Source organism: Lontra canadensis, unplaced genomic scaffold (genome assembly GCF_010015895.1).
Source record: "Lontra canadensis isolate GAN:19392208 unplaced genomic scaffold, GSC_riverotter_1.0 scaffold104, whole genome shotgun sequence".
NCBI lineage: Eukaryota > Metazoa > Chordata > Mammalia > Carnivora > Mustelidae > Lontra > Lontra canadensis.
In genome coordinates this window covers 6,935,568-6,953,406 of record NW_022631098.1, presented here as the reverse complement: position 1 = coordinate 6,953,406, position 17,839 = coordinate 6,935,568, and the positions used below count along the sequence as shown (strand labels likewise).

At 43.6% G+C, this 17,839-nt stretch overlaps 2 protein-coding genes across 6 annotated transcripts in view; one reads left to right on the top strand and one right to left on the bottom strand.

Moving 5' to 3' along the window:
• HTR3B (5-hydroxytryptamine receptor 3B) overlaps positions 1 to 8,794 on the bottom strand; it is a 39,836-nt gene extending 31,042 nt beyond the window's left edge. The window contains exons 1-2 of the mRNA XM_032838415.1: positions 8,783 to 8,794; positions 7,517 to 7,637 (exon numbers count right to left, since the gene is read on the bottom strand). Coding sequence (XP_032694306.1) covers positions 7,517 to 7,637; positions 8,783 to 8,794 — 133 coding nt within the window. The remainder of the gene's footprint in view (positions 1 to 7,516; positions 7,638 to 8,782) is intronic.
• Positions 8,795 to 14,082: 5,288 nt separating this feature from the next.
• USP28 (ubiquitin specific peptidase 28) overlaps positions 14,083 to 17,839 on the top strand; it is a 59,070-nt gene continuing 55,313 nt past the window's right edge. For 4 of the 5 annotated variants that reach the window (XM_032838310.1, XM_032838307.1, XM_032838309.1 and 1 more), the window contains exon 1: positions 14,083 to 14,211. In XM_032838310.1, the coding sequence (XP_032694201.1) occupies positions 14,155 to 14,211 (57 nt within the window). In that variant the 5' untranslated portion in view covers positions 14,083 to 14,154. Of the gene's footprint in view, positions 14,212 to 14,828; positions 14,923 to 17,839 lie in introns of those variants that run through there. The other variant, XM_032838308.1, reaches the window with a different exon arrangement.

Below are 17,839 nucleotides of genomic sequence, written 5' to 3'. Positions count from 1 at the left end.
TGTTCCATCACTTGTTAGATGCTCATGGCCTTGGTCAAATTGCTTACCATTTCTAAGCTTCGGTTTTCACTTCTGTATAATAGGCTCTGTTTCTATAGGTTTCTATGGCAACATAACAAATTACCAAACACTTGGCAGCTTAAACCAAAACTCATTTATGAGCTCATGGTTCTATAGGTCAGAAACCCAGGCATGGCTTGAAGGGATGTTCCGCTCAGGGTCTTGGGAGGTGAAATCATGGTTGTATGCCAGAGCTGGCTCTTTCTTCAGCAAAAGAGCCAACTGTGGATATCCCTTCCCAACTCTGTGCTCAGTGACATCCGGTTAGTAGCTTGAAATCAGCCATGATGGGAAGGTCTGCCCCACTTAGAAATCAGCAGATGCTACCGGTGAGGGCTCCTCCCACCAGCTGGCTACCGGATCTCCGCTACTGCACCACGGCCCTCTTGTTGAACCTCCAGGGCCTCACAGATACCTCCTATATGATAGCATTTATTCAACTATATTATGATTGTTTTTTAATTAAGACTATTTATTTCCTTCCCTATTTCTTCCAGAATCCTGTGAATTCCCTGAGGGTAGAGCACTGTGCCTTATTCATCTTGGCATCTCCAGCAAAGAGCTCAGCACGTGGTGGTACTTGTTAAATATGTGAGAAGGATGGGAGAGAGGGAGAGAAGAAGGAACAGGTGGGCAGAAAAGAAGTTCGGTTTATGCAAGAAAGAGGACACCAGAAAGGACGAGCTTTTTCGCAGCCACATCCAATATGCTACTCTTTCGCCACCAACTCACCAAGGATGGGCGGGGTCTTCAGAGCAAGACTGCTCTTATTTGGCGTGCTCCAGAACCAGCTAGAAAGCAGCCAAAGTATAAACGTGGGACACAGACACAGGGAGTTCATGCGTCTTTGATTTTCTCAAGAGAGTGCCTCAGACTCAGGGGTGTCACAGTTACCTGGCGCAAGACAGGCCCCCCCCAAACTAGAGGAACATGGAATCACAGGTTTGCTGCTTCTTTCCATTGCTCTGACTACGTCAGCTGCAGGACACAGCTTCGACTACAATGGCAGACAGGTAGTCTGACTCAGTGATCCATGTTGTCCTGGCCTTCTGCACAGATGATAGGCCTTGACATCTTGCTTTGCCAGCTCTGGGCATCTTCCCTGATCTGTGGCCCAGTGCAGGACCCAGAAACTCTCCATGTAGGCCCATTTAGAACTTTTCTGTGGAGAGGTCGTGGTCAACCATAGCAGCCAGGAAGACAGGCTCAGGTCTACATGTCTGGATATTTTCAACCCAGTTGTGGACTTAAGATGGGACAAGGGCTTCGATCTGTTAGAGCTTGCTTTATTTATTTACCTGCTTATCTGCTCACTGTGTGGGGAATTGTGGCTGACACTGGAGAATACAAGAGAAGAAAAGTTCAAGGAACTTTTCAAGTTCAAGGTGATAGGTAAGACACACTGAGAATGCAATGAGATGAACACAAGCTAGTTGGTGAGTCAACTGGGGACAATGGAAGCAAAAACAAGAGCCAGACTTGGGGTGGGCTGAGGAGAGGTTTTTCACAAATGGCATTTGTGCTGGGAAAAGACAGTCAATTAGGTGAGAGCAGTGAGAGCGGAGTTCCTAGCAGAAGGAACGGGGTATGAAAGGGCTGGATGGTACCTTCTTTTATAAAACTGGGAAGCAGACAGAACCCAGCTTTCTACCTGAATCTGTTGTCTTCTGACTTGTAATTCTAATTGCCCAAATAAATGCTTCTTGCTTTAAAAAATAAATAAAGTAAAATCAAATAAAATTAGGGAGAAGATCATTCTAGACTCATGAGATGAGCGGATTAACAAACTCATGTTGCAGAGTGTTGAGGGGGGGTGTAAAACAGAAAAGGGAAATATTGTATAAGTCTGTATAAGTGCCATTATTATAAAGCTGTCTCCAAATGGCCTGAAGCAATTATTCTAAAATGCACAACAGCTGTATTTGTCCCCCTTCTGCCATTGCTGAAATTTACACTGTCATTGCTCCAGGCGGAAGGCTTGGCACTAATAATAGGCTGGCTGACTATGGCTGGAGTGTGACAGACCTCTAGTTAGAGCCCTTAAAGACTGAGAGAGGAGTGGGACAATGAAAAGCACAGTGGAAACCGAAGTAGATGTAGTCAGAGCGCCGCCTTGTGGCAGCCACTGCACCCGCAGCCCCAGAGAACTCCAGCCAACCTCTGGTATGTTTTACTCCACAGTGCGCGCTTCCACAATCTGAGTCATGCCGTTCCTCTATTCACTAGTCTTCCTTCCTTGCTCTAAACATTTGTCTTCAGGGTCCCCAGCATCATCCCGTCTAATTTATTTCTACTCTGCGCAACTGTCAGCAAAGTCCTCCCTGCTTACTTCCTTACTCTTGCTTTTCCAAACTCTTGGTCCCTAAGAGCACCCAAGTTTCCCAAAGACTCAGTGACTTTTTAAGGGGTAACTTCCTTACTTTCTTCCTAAGCGTGGAAATAAATAAAGCCTTGGTCCTCCACTTCTGAAAATTTACAAACAGTATTACTAAAAACCATATGGAATTTTAATGTTAGGAAGATCTGCCTTTTCTAGAATGTCATATAGGTAGAACCATACAGTATGTAGCCTTTTCAGAACCAGACCTATAAATACAGAGAACAAACGGATGGGTGGGGGATGGAGGGTTGGGCAAAACAGGTGACAGGGAGTGGGAGATACAGGCTTCCAGATACGGAATGAATAGGTCATGGTATAAGGAATACAGCTAATGATGTTGTTAATAGTGAGGTATTGGGGCAGAGGGTAGCTAGACTTGTAGTGAACACAGCATAACGTATAGATTTCTTGCATCACTATGTTGTCCATGTGAAGCTAATGTAACACTGTGTGTCACTACACTCAGAAAAATAAACCCATACATTTCCTCTAAGCACTGCGTTAGTGGCATTGTACCAATTTTGATATGTTGTATATTCATTACTTTTCCTTTTCAATATTTTCTAATTTTTCTTGTGATGTTTCTTGCCCCATGGATTATTTAGAAGTTGTCTATTTTAAAATTTGGGATGTTTTTCTAGATATCGTACAGGTCTTCCTTGACTTATGACAGGGTTACAACCTCATAAACCCGTCACAAGTTGAAAATACCACTAAGTGGAAAATGCATGTAACTCACCTAACCTCCTAACATCATAGCTTTGCCTAGCTGACCCTATTAGAACACTTACATTAGGGGCGCCTGGGTGGCTTACTCAGTTGGGCATCTGTTTTCGGCTCAGGTCATGATCCCAGGGTCCTGGGATGGGGCCCCGCATTGGGCTCCCTGCTCGTCGGGAAGCCTGCTTCTCCCTCTCCCACTGCTTGTGTTCCCTGCTCGTTGTGTCTGTCAAATAAATAAAATCTTTAAAAAAAAAAAAAACAAAAAACACTTACATTAACCTATGGTGGGAGAATACCATCTAACACAAAGCCTGATTTGTAATAAAGTATTTAATATCTTGTGTAATTTATTGACTGCTATATCGAAAGTGAAAACCAGAACGGTCGTATGGTACAAAATGATTCTAGGTGGATCAGTTATTGACCTTTGTGATCTGACGGGGAGCTGTGGCTCCCTGCTGCTGTCCAGCATCATAAGAGACAATCAGACTACATAGCACTAGCCCAGGAAAAGATCAAAATTCAAATGACAGTTTCAAATGAATGTATATCACTTCCACAACACCATAAGGTTGAAAATCTTTTTTTTTAAGATTTTATTTATTTATTTGACAGACAGAGATCACAAGTAGGCAGAGAGGCAGGCAGAGAGAGAGGGGAAGGGAAGCAGGCTCCCTGCTGAGCAGAGAGCCCAACGCGGGGCTCGATCCCAGGACCCTGGGATCATGACCTGAGCCGAAGGCAGCGGCTTCAACCCACTGAGCCACCCAGGAGCCCCCATAAGGTTGAAAATCTTTTTTTTTTTTAAGATTTTATTTATTTATTTGACAGAGAGAGAACACAAGTAGGCAGAGAGGCAGGCAGAGAAAGAGGAGGAAGCAGGCTCCCCGCTGAGCAGAGAGCTCGATGCGGGGCTCGATCCCAGGACCCCAGGATCATGACCCGAGCCGAAGGCAGAGGCTTTAACCCACTGAGCCACCCGGGCGCCCCAAGGTTGAAAATCTTAAGCGGAATCATCAAAAGTTGGGGACCATATGTAATTTTAATTTTATTTTATTGTGGTCAAGGAACATATCCTATGATTGCAATAATTTTATTTCGATTCAGAGATGTTTCATGGATTGACATATGATTCTTGCAAAAGCACTAGGTATACTTGAAAGGAATGTGTATTCTGCTATTGCTGGTTCTAACATTCTGTGAATATCAATTAGATCAAGGTGGTCCGATAATGTTCAGATTACATTTTCATTGTTTTTTCTGTCTCTTGTTGGACCATCTCCTGTGGGGTGTTAAAATCTATTAATATTGTGGAATTGTCTGTTTCTTCTTTTTAGTCTTTGTTTTTACTTCATGTATTTTTGAAGCTCTGTTATTAGGCACATACACATTTATGATTATTAGGTCTTCCTGATGAATCAACGCTTTTGCCACTATAAAATGACTCTCTTTGTTTCTGGTAGTACTTTTGGTCATGGGTCTATTTTGTCCAATACTAATAACCACCCCAGGCTCTCTGTGCTGTTTACACGGTGTCTTTGGGCAGCTGTAACAGAGTACCACAGACTGGGTCACTTATGAACAACAGAAACTTATTTCTCACAGTTTTAGAGGCTGGAATTCTAAGATCAGGGTGCCGGCATGGTCAAGTTCTGGTGAGGGATCTCTTCTGGGCTGCAGACTGCCAACTTCGTGTATCTCCACATAAGGGAAAGAGGACTTGGGAGCTTCCTGGGTCTCTTATAGGGTACGAATTTCATCATGAGGGCTCCACCCTCATGACCTAATCACCCCTGGAAAGTCTCACCTCCTAATACCATCACATTGGGGGTTAAGGTTTTAATATATGAATCTGGGGGGACAGAAACATTCAGTCCATGGCGCATGGTGTATCTTCTCCTTCAGCCTGTGCATGTCTTTATATTTAAAGTGCATCTCTTGCATATGGCGTACGTGGATCTTCCTTTTAATTTTGTTTTGTTAATTTCTGCTTTTTAATTGGAATATTTAATCCACTATTATTTAAAGTGGTTATTGATATGGTTAGATTTAAATCTCCCATTTTAATGTTTGTTTTCTATATTGATTTTTTATTCTTCCTTTTCTGCCTACTTTTGAACTTTTTGATTTTTAATATCCACGAAAGACTACCTATTAGCATTTTATTTTTTTTTAAGATTTTATTTATTTATTTGAGAGAGAGAGAATGGAGAGACAACATGAGATGGGGGGAGGGTCAGAGGGAGAAGGGCAGGACTCGATCCCAGCACTCTAGGATCATTACTTGAGCCGAAGGCAGTCGCTCAACCAACTGAGCCACCCAGGTGCCCTACCTATTAGCATTTTAGCTATACTTTTTGCACAATTTACTTAGTGGTTATGCTAGGAATTAAAATAAATATTTTTACTTCCTCATAGTCTTTTTAGTCTTTTACTGCACTTTCCCATAAAATTCAGTAATCCTGCAATCGTTTGGTTCCATTCACCAGCCCCCGCCGTTACTTATGTTCGTTGTCATAAGCATTACATCTAAATAGACACACACCACAAGCCAATGTCATAATTTTTCCCTTACACGATGCATACCCTATAATAAAGCCAATTCAATGACTTGTTAATTTCAGATACTGAATGGTTAAGTTCGAAGTTTTTTCATTTTTGTTCTTATTTATATTTTATAATTACCTGTTGAGGTTTTTTTGTTTTCTCATTTATTATCAGTGTGTTTTCCTTTACTCCAAAGTATAGTTGTCATAGATACTTCAATGTTCTTGTCTGATTAATTCTAACATCTTAATCTGGCCTGTCTTTTCCCTTGATAATGGGTCATATTTTCCTGGTTCTTTACATATCAAGTAATTTTGGATTGTATCCTGCATACTATGTTTTACTGAGACTCTGAATTCTGTTATGTCTAAAGGGTAAAGAGAATGTGTGTGTGTATGTGTGTGTAAAATCTTCCTCCAGTGAATGCTGATGTTTTTGTGCTTTAGAAGTGAATTCATTTGGTGAGACTCAAACCGCAAATGGTCTCACTTGGATGTAGGCAACAGCTCAGAGCTCATCTGCTTTCTTTTGTCCTTTTTGAGGTGTTTTGTGTCTGTGGTAGAAGGGTAGCCAGGGACCTGGGTTGAATCCGCACAAAAACCTAGGGATCCTTTTCTCTACCTCTCTCCTTTTCACAATTCTCTCCTCACTCTTGGGTGAGTATATTTGGCCTAACCTCTAGTTCATGGTTCCTCAGGCCAGAAGCCTGCTTGGTCTCCTATCAGCATTTCTGCCACCTCATGTCATGCTCTGACTATGGCCTGTTGCCTGAGTAAAGCTGCAAAACTGGGGCATACACCCCTTGTCAGTCCTTTCTTATGTGTTCTGACTCTGCTTTTTTTTTTTTTTTTTAAGATTTACTTATTTAGAGAGCATGAGCGTGGGGGTGGAAAGGGGCAGAGGAAGAGAGAGAGAATCATCAGCAGACTCCCTTCTGAGCATGGAGCCCAACACGGGGCTGGATCTCATGACATTGAGATCATGACCTGAGCTAAAATCGAGAGTTGGGCACTTAACCGACTGAGCCACCCAGGTGCCCTCAGTGTTTTGTTTTGTTTTTCAAGTAGGCTCCATGCCCAGCATGGAGCCCAATGCGAGACCTGAATCCACAACCCCAAGGTCAAAACCTGAGCTGAGATCAAGAGTCAGACACCTCAGCTGACTGAGCCACCCAGGTGCCCCCAGATTTATGATAACCAACAGAGAGATTCCTAACTAATGAATGTACGTGGGTAGGAAAGCCAAAAGTTATGTCATAGCTTTTCCAGTACTGTTAAATACTGAGAATGAATTCCTAGCCAAGAGAAGAAACAAAAATGTCACATCTGTTAAACTTTTGTTTCAAGAAGCCTCCCCCCAGGAATCTTTATAACCTGTGCTGAACGTGTAGGCTTCCTTGTCACAGAGCTATAGAAAAGGGGCTCTTTATCCTATCCAGTTTGAGCAATGCAGATTTAGTTTTTGTAAAAATCAAAACTTATTTGTCATTTCGTAATGTTGAAAATATTTTCATGGTGATCTCTCCATGAGCTTATAACCAGATCACCGACCTACTCACCGTGATCAACTCAGTGTTGGTTTTGCCATTGTCCCATTCTCTTTGGTTTGCCAATGAAATGACTGATAATCAATAATTGTTGGGATCACTGTTATCTTTTCTCTAGAGTTGAGAATTCTCTACTTCCAATAACATGACTAATAATTTTACACCAAGTACTTCTCTAAATCTTTTTTACTCCTTGGTACTAGAGCACTCTGATTTGCCCAGACTAGCTCTCTGAAGGGCGTAGGGAACGCAGTACTTACCTGTACTCCTTAAAGCAAGTGACACCCCCTCTAGGGCATTGCAGCTCCTCAAAGAAATGGCTGAAGAGTCCAGATGGTCTGTTAGGCACCTTGTTCCTTTGGTTTTAAGTTTCTTGTTACTCTGGATAAGTAAAGGATACAATAAATATTACAACAAACAATTGTTTCAGAATTTTAATGTTCTTACCTTCAACATCCCAGGTCCAAAATTCTAAATGCGTTTCTCCCATGGGGACAGAAAACCTCATTCAACTTCTGCCCCCCTTGGCAGAGACCATCAAAGATTTTCTCTCCTTTTAACTCTACAGTGTCTCTAACTCTCCAGGGATGGCTCTCAGGCACCTCTAGGCTTAAATGCTACGGAAGTTGGGTTACAAAACTGAAAAAGCTACAGTCCCTTAAGGGCATGGGACTCAAGGCAGTGATCCCATGCGCTTTCAATAGGGTGCCGGCTATTTCCCCTGGCTGTGTTCTTCTGAAACAGGTTAACTAGTTCTTGTTATCAGACTCGGCTAGAGATTTGCATTTGAGCTATACCTCAGTGACTTTGGGATTACTATGGTGTGATTCTTTAGGAATTGTTTATGTTCAAGATAAACTGTCAGGGGGCGCCTGGGTGGCTCAGTGGGTTAAAGCCTCTGCCTTCGGCTCAGGTCATGATCCCAGGGTCCTGGAATCGAGCCTCACATCGGGCTCTCTGCTCAGTGGGGAGCCTGCTTCCCCTTCTCTCTCTGCCTAGCTCTCTGCCTACTTGTGATTTCTCTCTCTGTCAAATAAATAAAGAAATTTAAAAAAAAAATCCCACCTCCTAATACCATCACATTTAGGGGTAGGGTTTAAAAAAAAAAAAAAAAAGATAAACTGTCAGTAAGATGACCATACAATTTATCATCCAAACCTAGAAGCTTGAGAAAGAAGCTACTAATAATCATGCTGGGAAAATAGGGGTAAACCTTAACCGCCCCAGGCAAACTGGGACTTGGTTAATCCTCTTAAAACTAGTCTTTGATAGAGGGCCCAGTGTCTCATTGTCTTTGTCAACTCTGTACAAATGGCACCTCCTCAGAGAAATCTTTACAGGATCTTTTTTCTACTTAATCATCCAGAATCTTATTTTTTACCTTGGCATATAGAAAGAAAGCTAGACTGCTTAGCTTAGAATCGTGGCTCTATCTTTATTAGTAGAAAAATCTTGGGCAAAGTATTTAACCATTCTTTGTTGGTTTCCTCATTTGTGAACGAGGTATTAATAATGACAGCACTTACTTCACAGCGCATTGTGAGGATGAGTTCATAAATGCGAAGCTCTCGTAACACCACCTAGCCTGTAAATGCTATTTATTTAATAAATAAATAAGTTATTACTTCCTCTAAAAATGTTCTCTTTTCTTCCAGAGTCAAGTCCCAGATCAGTAAAAACATTTGCATTTCTGAAGCCAAGTTGGTATTAGTTACTCTTGCTCCATCTACTTTTTCAAATTCTGGTATTTTGAGAGGAAAGATTTTTCACTTCAGTGGTGTCCTGAGTGAAAAATTAAGTCACCTTAAGCTCCAATTTATGCTCCAGTATTTGCTGCATTATACAATTTGCTTTTATACATTTTATACATTATATATTACACATATTATAATTATATATATACATATATAATGTGCATAAATATATACATATTACACATTTTATACAAGTATACATTTGCTTTTCCCGGGTAGCTTTCTGGCTTTTATCTTAAAGCAGGTTTCTGGTTTCTATAGGAGGCCCCAACTTTGACACAGGAAGTCATTCCCCAAATCTAGAAGCCAAAAGGGAAAATGTTTTATAAAATGACTAACTCATTGGGTGTCACCTAAGATCTGGATTTTTTGCACACTTTGCATAAAATGGAATGGTAATATTTTTCATTTATCTTGAAGACAGTCAAATTATAATTTCTACTTATTAGGACAGAATGTTAAAATGCTGCCTCATGCATCACCCAATGTAAAAGAGTAATTTTTGTAAACTACAGAGACTGTGTTTTCTGTATTTTGGAGGGCACAGAAATATTATTAAAGATTTCCTTTTGATCTTAATTTTAGAATAATGTTCTTTTAATGTTTTACATACATAAAATGTATATAAAATGATATGACAAAGCCTCATATATCTACCACTTGATTTATGAAAACAGAGCATTACCAATTATCTGTAAGTTCCCCTATATACCCTTTCCCCTCTCTTCCCCTCTCCTTCCCTCAGAGCTTTTAGTCCAAATTTTGTGTTCATAACATTTAGGGTCTTAATAGTAGTTTAGGCATGTGTTTATCTCCCTGGACTATATATTATTTGACAATTTTTGTAATTTGTACAAATGGAATCATATTGTATGCCATCTTCTGTGATTTGCTCTTTAGAATATTATATTCCTGAAATCCATCCTTGATATTGCATAGCTGTAATTCATTCATTTTAACTACTATATATATTTCCATTGAATGACTATACAAAAAATTGATCAGTTTTACTGTTGATATATTTCGGTTGATTCCCATTTCATCTGCTATTAAAAGTGTTATGAACATTTCTGTACACATATCCTGGTAACGTTTAAGAATTTTTCTAGGATATTATTTGGGAAGTGCTGGCTGTAAGGCATACACAACTTTAAATTTTAGTACTTGATGTCAAACTGTTTTCCAAAGTGGTTGTGCTAATTTACACTACTAAACAATGTGTAGGTGTTCTCCCATGGCTCCACATTTTTGCCAACACTTGTTATTGTGGTATTTTAAAACTTTCATCCATTATATGCATGACATGGCATCATTGTAGTTTTCATTCCTGTGTTCCTGATCATTAGTGGGTTTAGAATCTTTTTATACACTTGAGTTTCCTATCTGTGAAGTGCCTACAGAGGTCTTTGGCTCTTTCTTCAAGTGCACGGTCTCTTTCGTAAGGGTTGTTCACCTAGTTTAGATCGGTGGTCCTCTACTAGAAGAGAATTTGCTATTTAGGAAACATTTAGCAATGCCTGGAGCCGTTTTTGACGATTACAGGCGGGGTGCGGAGCTTCTGGCATCTGGTAGGGAGAGACCAGAGACGATGCTAAACAGCCTACGATGCGCAGGGCAGCTCCCAGAACAAGGAAGCATCTGCCCCAGTAAGGTACCAGTGCCAAGGTTTTGAAGTTTTGTTCTAGATACTAAAATGTTATTAGTTACATGTATGTGTTGCAAATATCTTCTCCCAGTTTGTGGGTATTTTCATTTTTTTAATGGTACCTTTGGATGAGAAATTCTTAATTTTAACATAATTGAAGTTACCAGTTTTTTTTTTTTGTATGGACTATACTTTTTGCATCTGATTTAAGAAAGTGCCCGTCCTCAAAATCTATTCTCCAATTGAGTGTTTTAAAATTTTTTGATTTTGCTTTTTTACATTCAAGTCTTTAGTCAACCTAAAACTGATTTGTTTATGATGTAAGAGTCCAAAATTAATTTTTTATATGGAAAACGAGCTGTCTGAGCACCATTTGCTAAAAATCTGTCCTATGCCCACCGGTCTAGAATGCTGTCAAAAATCAAGTTTGAAGAAATGGGCTTAATCCTGGTTCTTTATTACCACCTTTCAATCTGGAAGCTAAAGTTATTTTCTCCTTCTTATAAAAGGAAAACTGAATCCCAGGAGTTGAAGGCTTTTATGAATTCTGAAGAAAACTGATTTTAAGAGGGTTTATTGTTATTTTAGTGTTTGCTTATATTTTCCAGAGAAACAAAAAGAAGGGGACTGGGAGGTTATTATTTTGAATACCAAGGCCAATACCTCTAAAACGGAAATGAACTCACTCATTTTGTTGAAAGTTGTTTCGATTCCCCACAAACTACATTTGCCTACAGTACACATTTCAGGAAGGCTAGAAATGCATTTACTTTTCAAATAGCCAAAGGGAGCCTTTTCTGAAACACTTTCTTAATACCTAGCACTTAACCTTGTATGTATATCATCTAATTCTTTAATCTAGGAGTTATAACAGAAATATCCATATTCTTTTAAAAATAGTGAGAAAGGCCATTTTCCTACTGCTAAGAAGCTAGCCCTTACATAAGGACATTTGTGACTCCATCATTCCCGGAAAGGAATCCATAGCTCAAAGAATAACCATACTTGTCCATCAGCCTGAGCCTCCAGCTTTCAGATCCAACTGCTCCAAAGCCAGGGGCAAGCACTGCTCACAGAATGAGGCAGAGAAGAGAAGTATACACACCCTTCTTACCCTTTATTCTCTTCCTAACGCTTTCCCTTCATTGTCATTTATCCCATGCAAGCTCTGCCCAAGTACTCAACAGCACTGAAATGGGATGATTTTACTGTAATACAAACTACATTTTGGGTGTGAGGAAAATCAGAAGCAGAAATGTAAATTCACTGACTCAGAAAAAGTAACAGCACGGAGACAAAAAGTTTCCAGAGAAAGAAAAAAAATTCAATTTCTTCCTCAGGAAAATACTCTGAAAAACTATTCCCTCTTTACATTATGTCAGTTACTTGCTATCGGTCCTTAACAATATTTTTTATTTTCCTGAACACTCCTGAAATGATTGTCAACTAAGAATGTAATTATTCTGGAACCTTCATGTATGGGTTTTTAGGGGGAATAAGAAGGGATTTTCTGTGGTGACAGCCCATGGTCCATGATGTCCACTTTGGATACTTGATCACCACGAAACTTGCCAACTGATGGCCAAGCACTGATGCAGACTGTTCATGAAACACCACGGTTGGACGGAGTGTCTCTAGCTGATTACCATGTCCAAGATCAGGTGGTACTTAAACCCAAGGAGGCTAAGAGTATCTATCAGATCTAGAGCCCTCAAATTGATTTTATCAAATTTATTAGATCTGGAATTCTGTTTAGAACCACATAGCAGAAAGAATCAGAATTCAGGGGTCTGTATTTATCAAATGGCCTGTTTATATCTGTTTCAGAAATATGGGCATAGGTGGTCCCTGGTGGTCTTTTAAGGAAATTTTCGTGGAAAAGTTACAGGTTTCCACCCCGTTTACCAACATTAAATAAGCAGTTTCCTAAAATGAGCAGGCAAAGACAAACAAGAGTTGCCCCACAGACATGGTAAAGACACACAGAAATAGCACTTTCTAGTAATTTAAATGTATTTAATGCCCCAAATAAGCCAGACTGAGAAACCAACTGGTTTTGCAGTGACCGCTGAGTTGAGACCATGTGCACAGCTCTGGATTACTCACTACAAAAAAAAAAAAAAAAAAAAAGGCAAAGACATAAACATGAAAGTCCTGCAACCATCGGACACACACACACAGCCTGTTGAGGGTGGAAGATTCTGATCACTCTGCGGGTTACCTGTCAAGGAAAGGGGCGCCTCTGTGTCTCCAGGTAAGGAAGCAGCAGCTGCAGTCATGGCCCAGACTCCCGAGACCAGGCAGGTCTCCTCCCAGGGGAGCCGCCCCTGCACTGTACCTGTTTCCTCGTGCCACAAGCTGTGCCCACATGCAGACTAGAAAGCCCTGCAGGTGAAACATCACAATCACACGGACAACAATGCCAGGAGCACAGGAAAGGTCACCCTCCACATGCAACTCACACCCAAGATGCCGCCAGGGGCCTGCACCGGGAAAATGGTAGAACCCTACCCCTAAAAGAGGCTCTTCCACACCGGGTCTCCGCATACACTGGGGACAGCCAAAAGGGTGCCAGCTGGATTGTCGTCGTGATACATGTGAATAAATGTGAAACATGGTTAGTAGTTAACATTTCCACCGAATTGTTGAAAATACAGTTTTGGGTGTGGCGGGGGGTGGGGTGGGGGGGCGGCATCTTAGCTTTTAACATGCCGTCACAGCATCCGGCTCAAACTTAACCAAATAGGACCGAGCTGTGGTTGGAACTGCAGAAAACCGGAAATGGGACAACTCGGCAATTGCTGCCCGCCGGGCCCAGGGGTATCCGGGTACCACGCTGGGATACCGTGCGTGGAAGGGCTGGTCCGTCTGGGGACAGACCGCAGCGCTCAGCCTCCGCCGGCCCTGGAAGACCACGGGAGTCCTTCCTGTTCCCGGACTTCGAAGCGGCGGCGCGGCCAGGTGGGAAACCACCCCGCGCGCGGTCCCCACACGGGTTCCCAGGTGGAGGACAGTTTGAGCTCTTCTGCGGGCAGGCGTGAGGCGGCAGCGAGTCCTACAGATGAGTGGGTTCTGACGGCAGAGCGCGGAGAACTATACCGGGGAGCGCAGCGTCCGCACTTGCCAAGACCATTTCCCGGGCTCCCGCAGCTCTGAACGCGAACTCCGCGGGGCGGCGCAGCTGACCGTTAGCCGCGGGCGGGGCCTGGGGGTCATGTGACCCGCGCCGGGTCAGAGAGCGGCGTGCGCGGGAGCACGCAGAGGCGCTCGGCCCTCGGCCGCGCGCCTTGCGTGCGCGCGCGGGCCGGGGGCGGGGCGTGTGGGCGAGCCTCCGGCGCGCTCGGAGCGGAGGCGGGGCCCGAACGGGGCGGAGGGCGGGGCGGGGCCTCCTCCTCCTCTTTCTCCTCCTCCGCCTCCACCTCCTCCTTCTTCTGCGAGGCTGGGCTGGCGGCGGCGGCGGAGGCGGGAGCCGGATGACCCGCGGAGGGGCGCCTCGGCCATGACTGCGGAGCTACACCAGGACGACGCGGCCAGAGCAGCCGACCGACACGGCTCGGTGGGCCCCGCGGCGGCGAGCGAGGGCCGGGGGTGGCTCGGGGTCCCGGGCGGGGAGGGGGCTGCGGGGCGTGGGCTGGATCGGCGCGGGCCCCGGGCAGGCCTGCGGGGCTGCGGGGCGCGGGGTGCGGGGTGGACGGGGGCTGCGGAGGGCACCGGCGGCCGGCTGGGCGGGGGCGAGGGCGGTGCACCCGGGGGGTGGGGGGCGCTAGGTCTTTGCAAGGCTTGCGTCGGGGGCGAGCTGAAGTTCGGGGGGAGTCGGTGTTTTGGAGAACCAGCTATAAAGGGCAGGACGTGGGGTTGTGTGCATCAGGGATCTTTAGGGGGAGCGCTCCTGGGCCCTGACCTGGGTGAGAAACTTCTCAAAAGGGCCGCTAAGGTGGTTTTTAGTCCCTTTTCTGGCACTACTGTTTTCAAGTGTCTGAAGCAGACCGAACTTACCTGACTTAAAGCAGGGATTGATGAACACCGTGTGGAAGACCAGGGGTCCTGGTTACCATTCCCTCCCTTCCCTTACCCCAGCAGCCCCCTTCTTTTTTCTTTTCTTTCTTTTTAAAATAAACTGAGAGCAGTCTGCCGGGTGCATTCACTAGTAGATTTTTAAGGAGGGAGGAGGAACAGCGCGGTGAATAGAAGGTATTCTCGTAAATGCGTTCCTGTTCCTATTATCTCAGAAGATTGAAATCGATACAAGGATTTCTGGGCTGAGTTGGTGAGAGCGGAACACTGGTTTGGGAGAAATCAAAAGGCTGATAATGCCGTGTGTAGAAACTTGGTTAAGTGGGCAATTCGAGATCGTCTTCTAATGTTACTTTGGAAAGTTATAACTTAACACCCCCTCCTCCCCCCTCCACTGCTGTGCTTTTTCGAGACCGAATGAGAGACCTGTGCCAAGTATTCCAGTGAGAGTCTGGAAATGAGGAATTTCATAAAAATATTTACAATGCAGAGCTGTCAGCTACTTCCACGTGGGAAACCTTTTGTGCCTGTGTATTCTTTTTGTGCACACAGGAGACCCGTGGGGTGTAGTGAACCCATTTCCTTTTTAATGTCCTCCAGGTCCTGGGCTCCAAAATGAAAGTAACATGGATGGTCCTTCACGTGCTGCTGATTTCTAATGGGGATGCTCTTGTTCGGTGTCTGCAAATACCTAATGGTCTCTGAGTCAGGATTTTCTCTGGTTTCACAGGTCATTTCTATTTGTTTTTAGGACAGTGACTTCAGAACAGGTGGGGAAAAATCGGAGTTTTGAGATAGTTGCGTTGGTTTAGGGGAGAGGCTATTTAGGGGAGAGTAGGTCATATTTAAATATGTTGGGGGACCACGTGCCTGGTCATCAGCGGCATCTTCGTTTACCTCTGCCACAGTTTGAGCACTCTCTCTCGGCACTCGGGGTTTGTATGTGAGGTGTTTGATGAGCACTTGTATGTAAGTCATAGCTATTTTGGGAAGACTTGGAACTTGACTTGGCTGAGGCTGGCTGGAGTACCCTGACTCTTGGCCACCTGCGGAGTGATGACATTCGCTGTTCTTCCTGGTCATTCTCCCCATACAGGCAGCCTGATAAGCTTGGAATGCTTGATAATATTTGCCCCTTTTGTTTTTGCTAATGAAAATGCTTGAATTAGCAGGCTAGGTTGAAGGAATCTTATCGAGGGAAAGTACCGTTCGCATCTCAGAGGAAGGATTTTAGTAATTTCCCCGTCTTTCATGTTAGAATGGACTCTATTTTGGATTCTCGGAGGCACTCTGCATTTCCCTTAAAGGGTCTTCAGTTCCGGTTGAGAAGAGCTATCCGTCCAGGAAGCTATTTAAAACCTAGAATGCAGCCCTTCCTTTATTGGTCAGTGGTGCATGGGGACAGACAGAACCCTTTATAGCCTCCCAAGAATTTTAGTGAGAAAAATGCAGCACCCTTGGAATATGTTCTCTAGAGTCTGAAAGAGGATACTTTGTGATGTTGCTTAACACCCCAGACTGCCCACTGGTAATTCGAACAGCTACAGAGATTTCTTAACAGACAGATTTCTGTGTTTTAATCAGTTCTTGACTTAGATTAAACAACAACAACAATAACAACAAAAAACAACCAGCAGCAACATTTACTGTTACTGTAGGATAAACAACTTGAAGTCAGGTTGGTTCTTACAAACCTGTCCTCCTTGGCAACGGCACGAGGATTCATCACATGCTCCTGACGCTGCCTGGAGCCCTATGAAAACCTGCCAGTTTCCGTGAAAATTTAATGTCCTTTTTGCTTTCTCTTGATTTACTGGCTTTTCATTCGCATTTACCTTGTCTCGTTAGTTGTGATTTTCGGAACACCAGCCCGTTAGCGCTGGGTTGGCTCTCACAACTTTAATGTCTCTTCAGCTACAGATAGTTTCTGCTCACACAATGAGTACAATATTTGTAAAAAGCAGTGACAAGTAGCGCCTTGCCAGGCAAGATCTTTCCATGTGTCATATTTCCTTGAAGGAATGTAAGTGGTAGCCAAGTGAAGCAGATGTTTTTTAAGGAAAATAATGATGCTGGTAGTAGCAGGAGCTGACGTTAATTGAACATATAGTATATGCCCAACCCTGTGCTCAGAACTTAACCTGTATCATCTCGGGACTTAGAGCCGCTCCGTGAAGTTTTCATATAGGAAGACTTACATTTATTAAATAGTTTGCCCAAGATCACCCACCTAGCAAATGGCACGGCCAGGATAGAACTCAAGAAATTCTGAGTCTAAGAGCCCAAGATAGCCTTGATCCTACTTCTGAGTCAATGGACCCGTTGTCTTAGGTCAGAACCTTTCTTTTACCCTCCAGAACTCTCCTGATGTTTTAAACTCAGTTTTCCCTTCATTCTTTCTAAATATATAGCTTCTACTTGGCTGAGCCTGCTGCTATCAAAAGAGATGGAGGGTGTTTGTTTTTGTTTCTGTAAGGAGATGTCTTATTTTTTTTGCTCTTTGTGTTTCCTCTTCATTATCTCTTTTCTCTTGGTGTAAGAGGTACCACCCTTCCCTTCTTTCTTCATTTCTTAGAGATGAATCTCCATCCGTGGTGTCTGGAGAGCTTTTTGATGGGGATTGCTGGAGGAGGATGTACTGGCCTCAGTGGGTGGAAGCCAGGAATGCTGCTGAACGTTCTGTGATGTATAGGACAGCCCCCAAAACAAAGAGTTATCTGGCCCCAAATGTCAATAGTGCTGAGCTCAAGAAACTCTGAGCTAAGTGATGCCCCTCCTTGCCCTTCTAAGTCATCTCACATTTCCTTGATTCTAGCCTAAGCCCCAGACACCTTCGTTGTCAGTGGGCTAGCAGTCCATGGGCTAGCAGCCTCTGCATCCCCCAGGAGTTTGTTGGAAATGTAGAGATGTGGGTGCGCTGAGCCAGCTCAGGCTGCCTTTCCGTCTGACTGTGTACATCTCTTTCCAGCCCTGCGTCCGGGGGCCTCCTGTTGGTAGCTTGAAATTGTCACCGTGGGAGTATTTATACCAGGGACCTAAACAGGCTCCACAAACCAATGCACCTAGACCTATTGAATCGCAGCTTGCCTTTGGATGACATTCCTGGGTGATGACTTTGAGACGCTCTTTCCTATTGTGCAGAATTCCCACCTTCCATTTAGCTATGCACG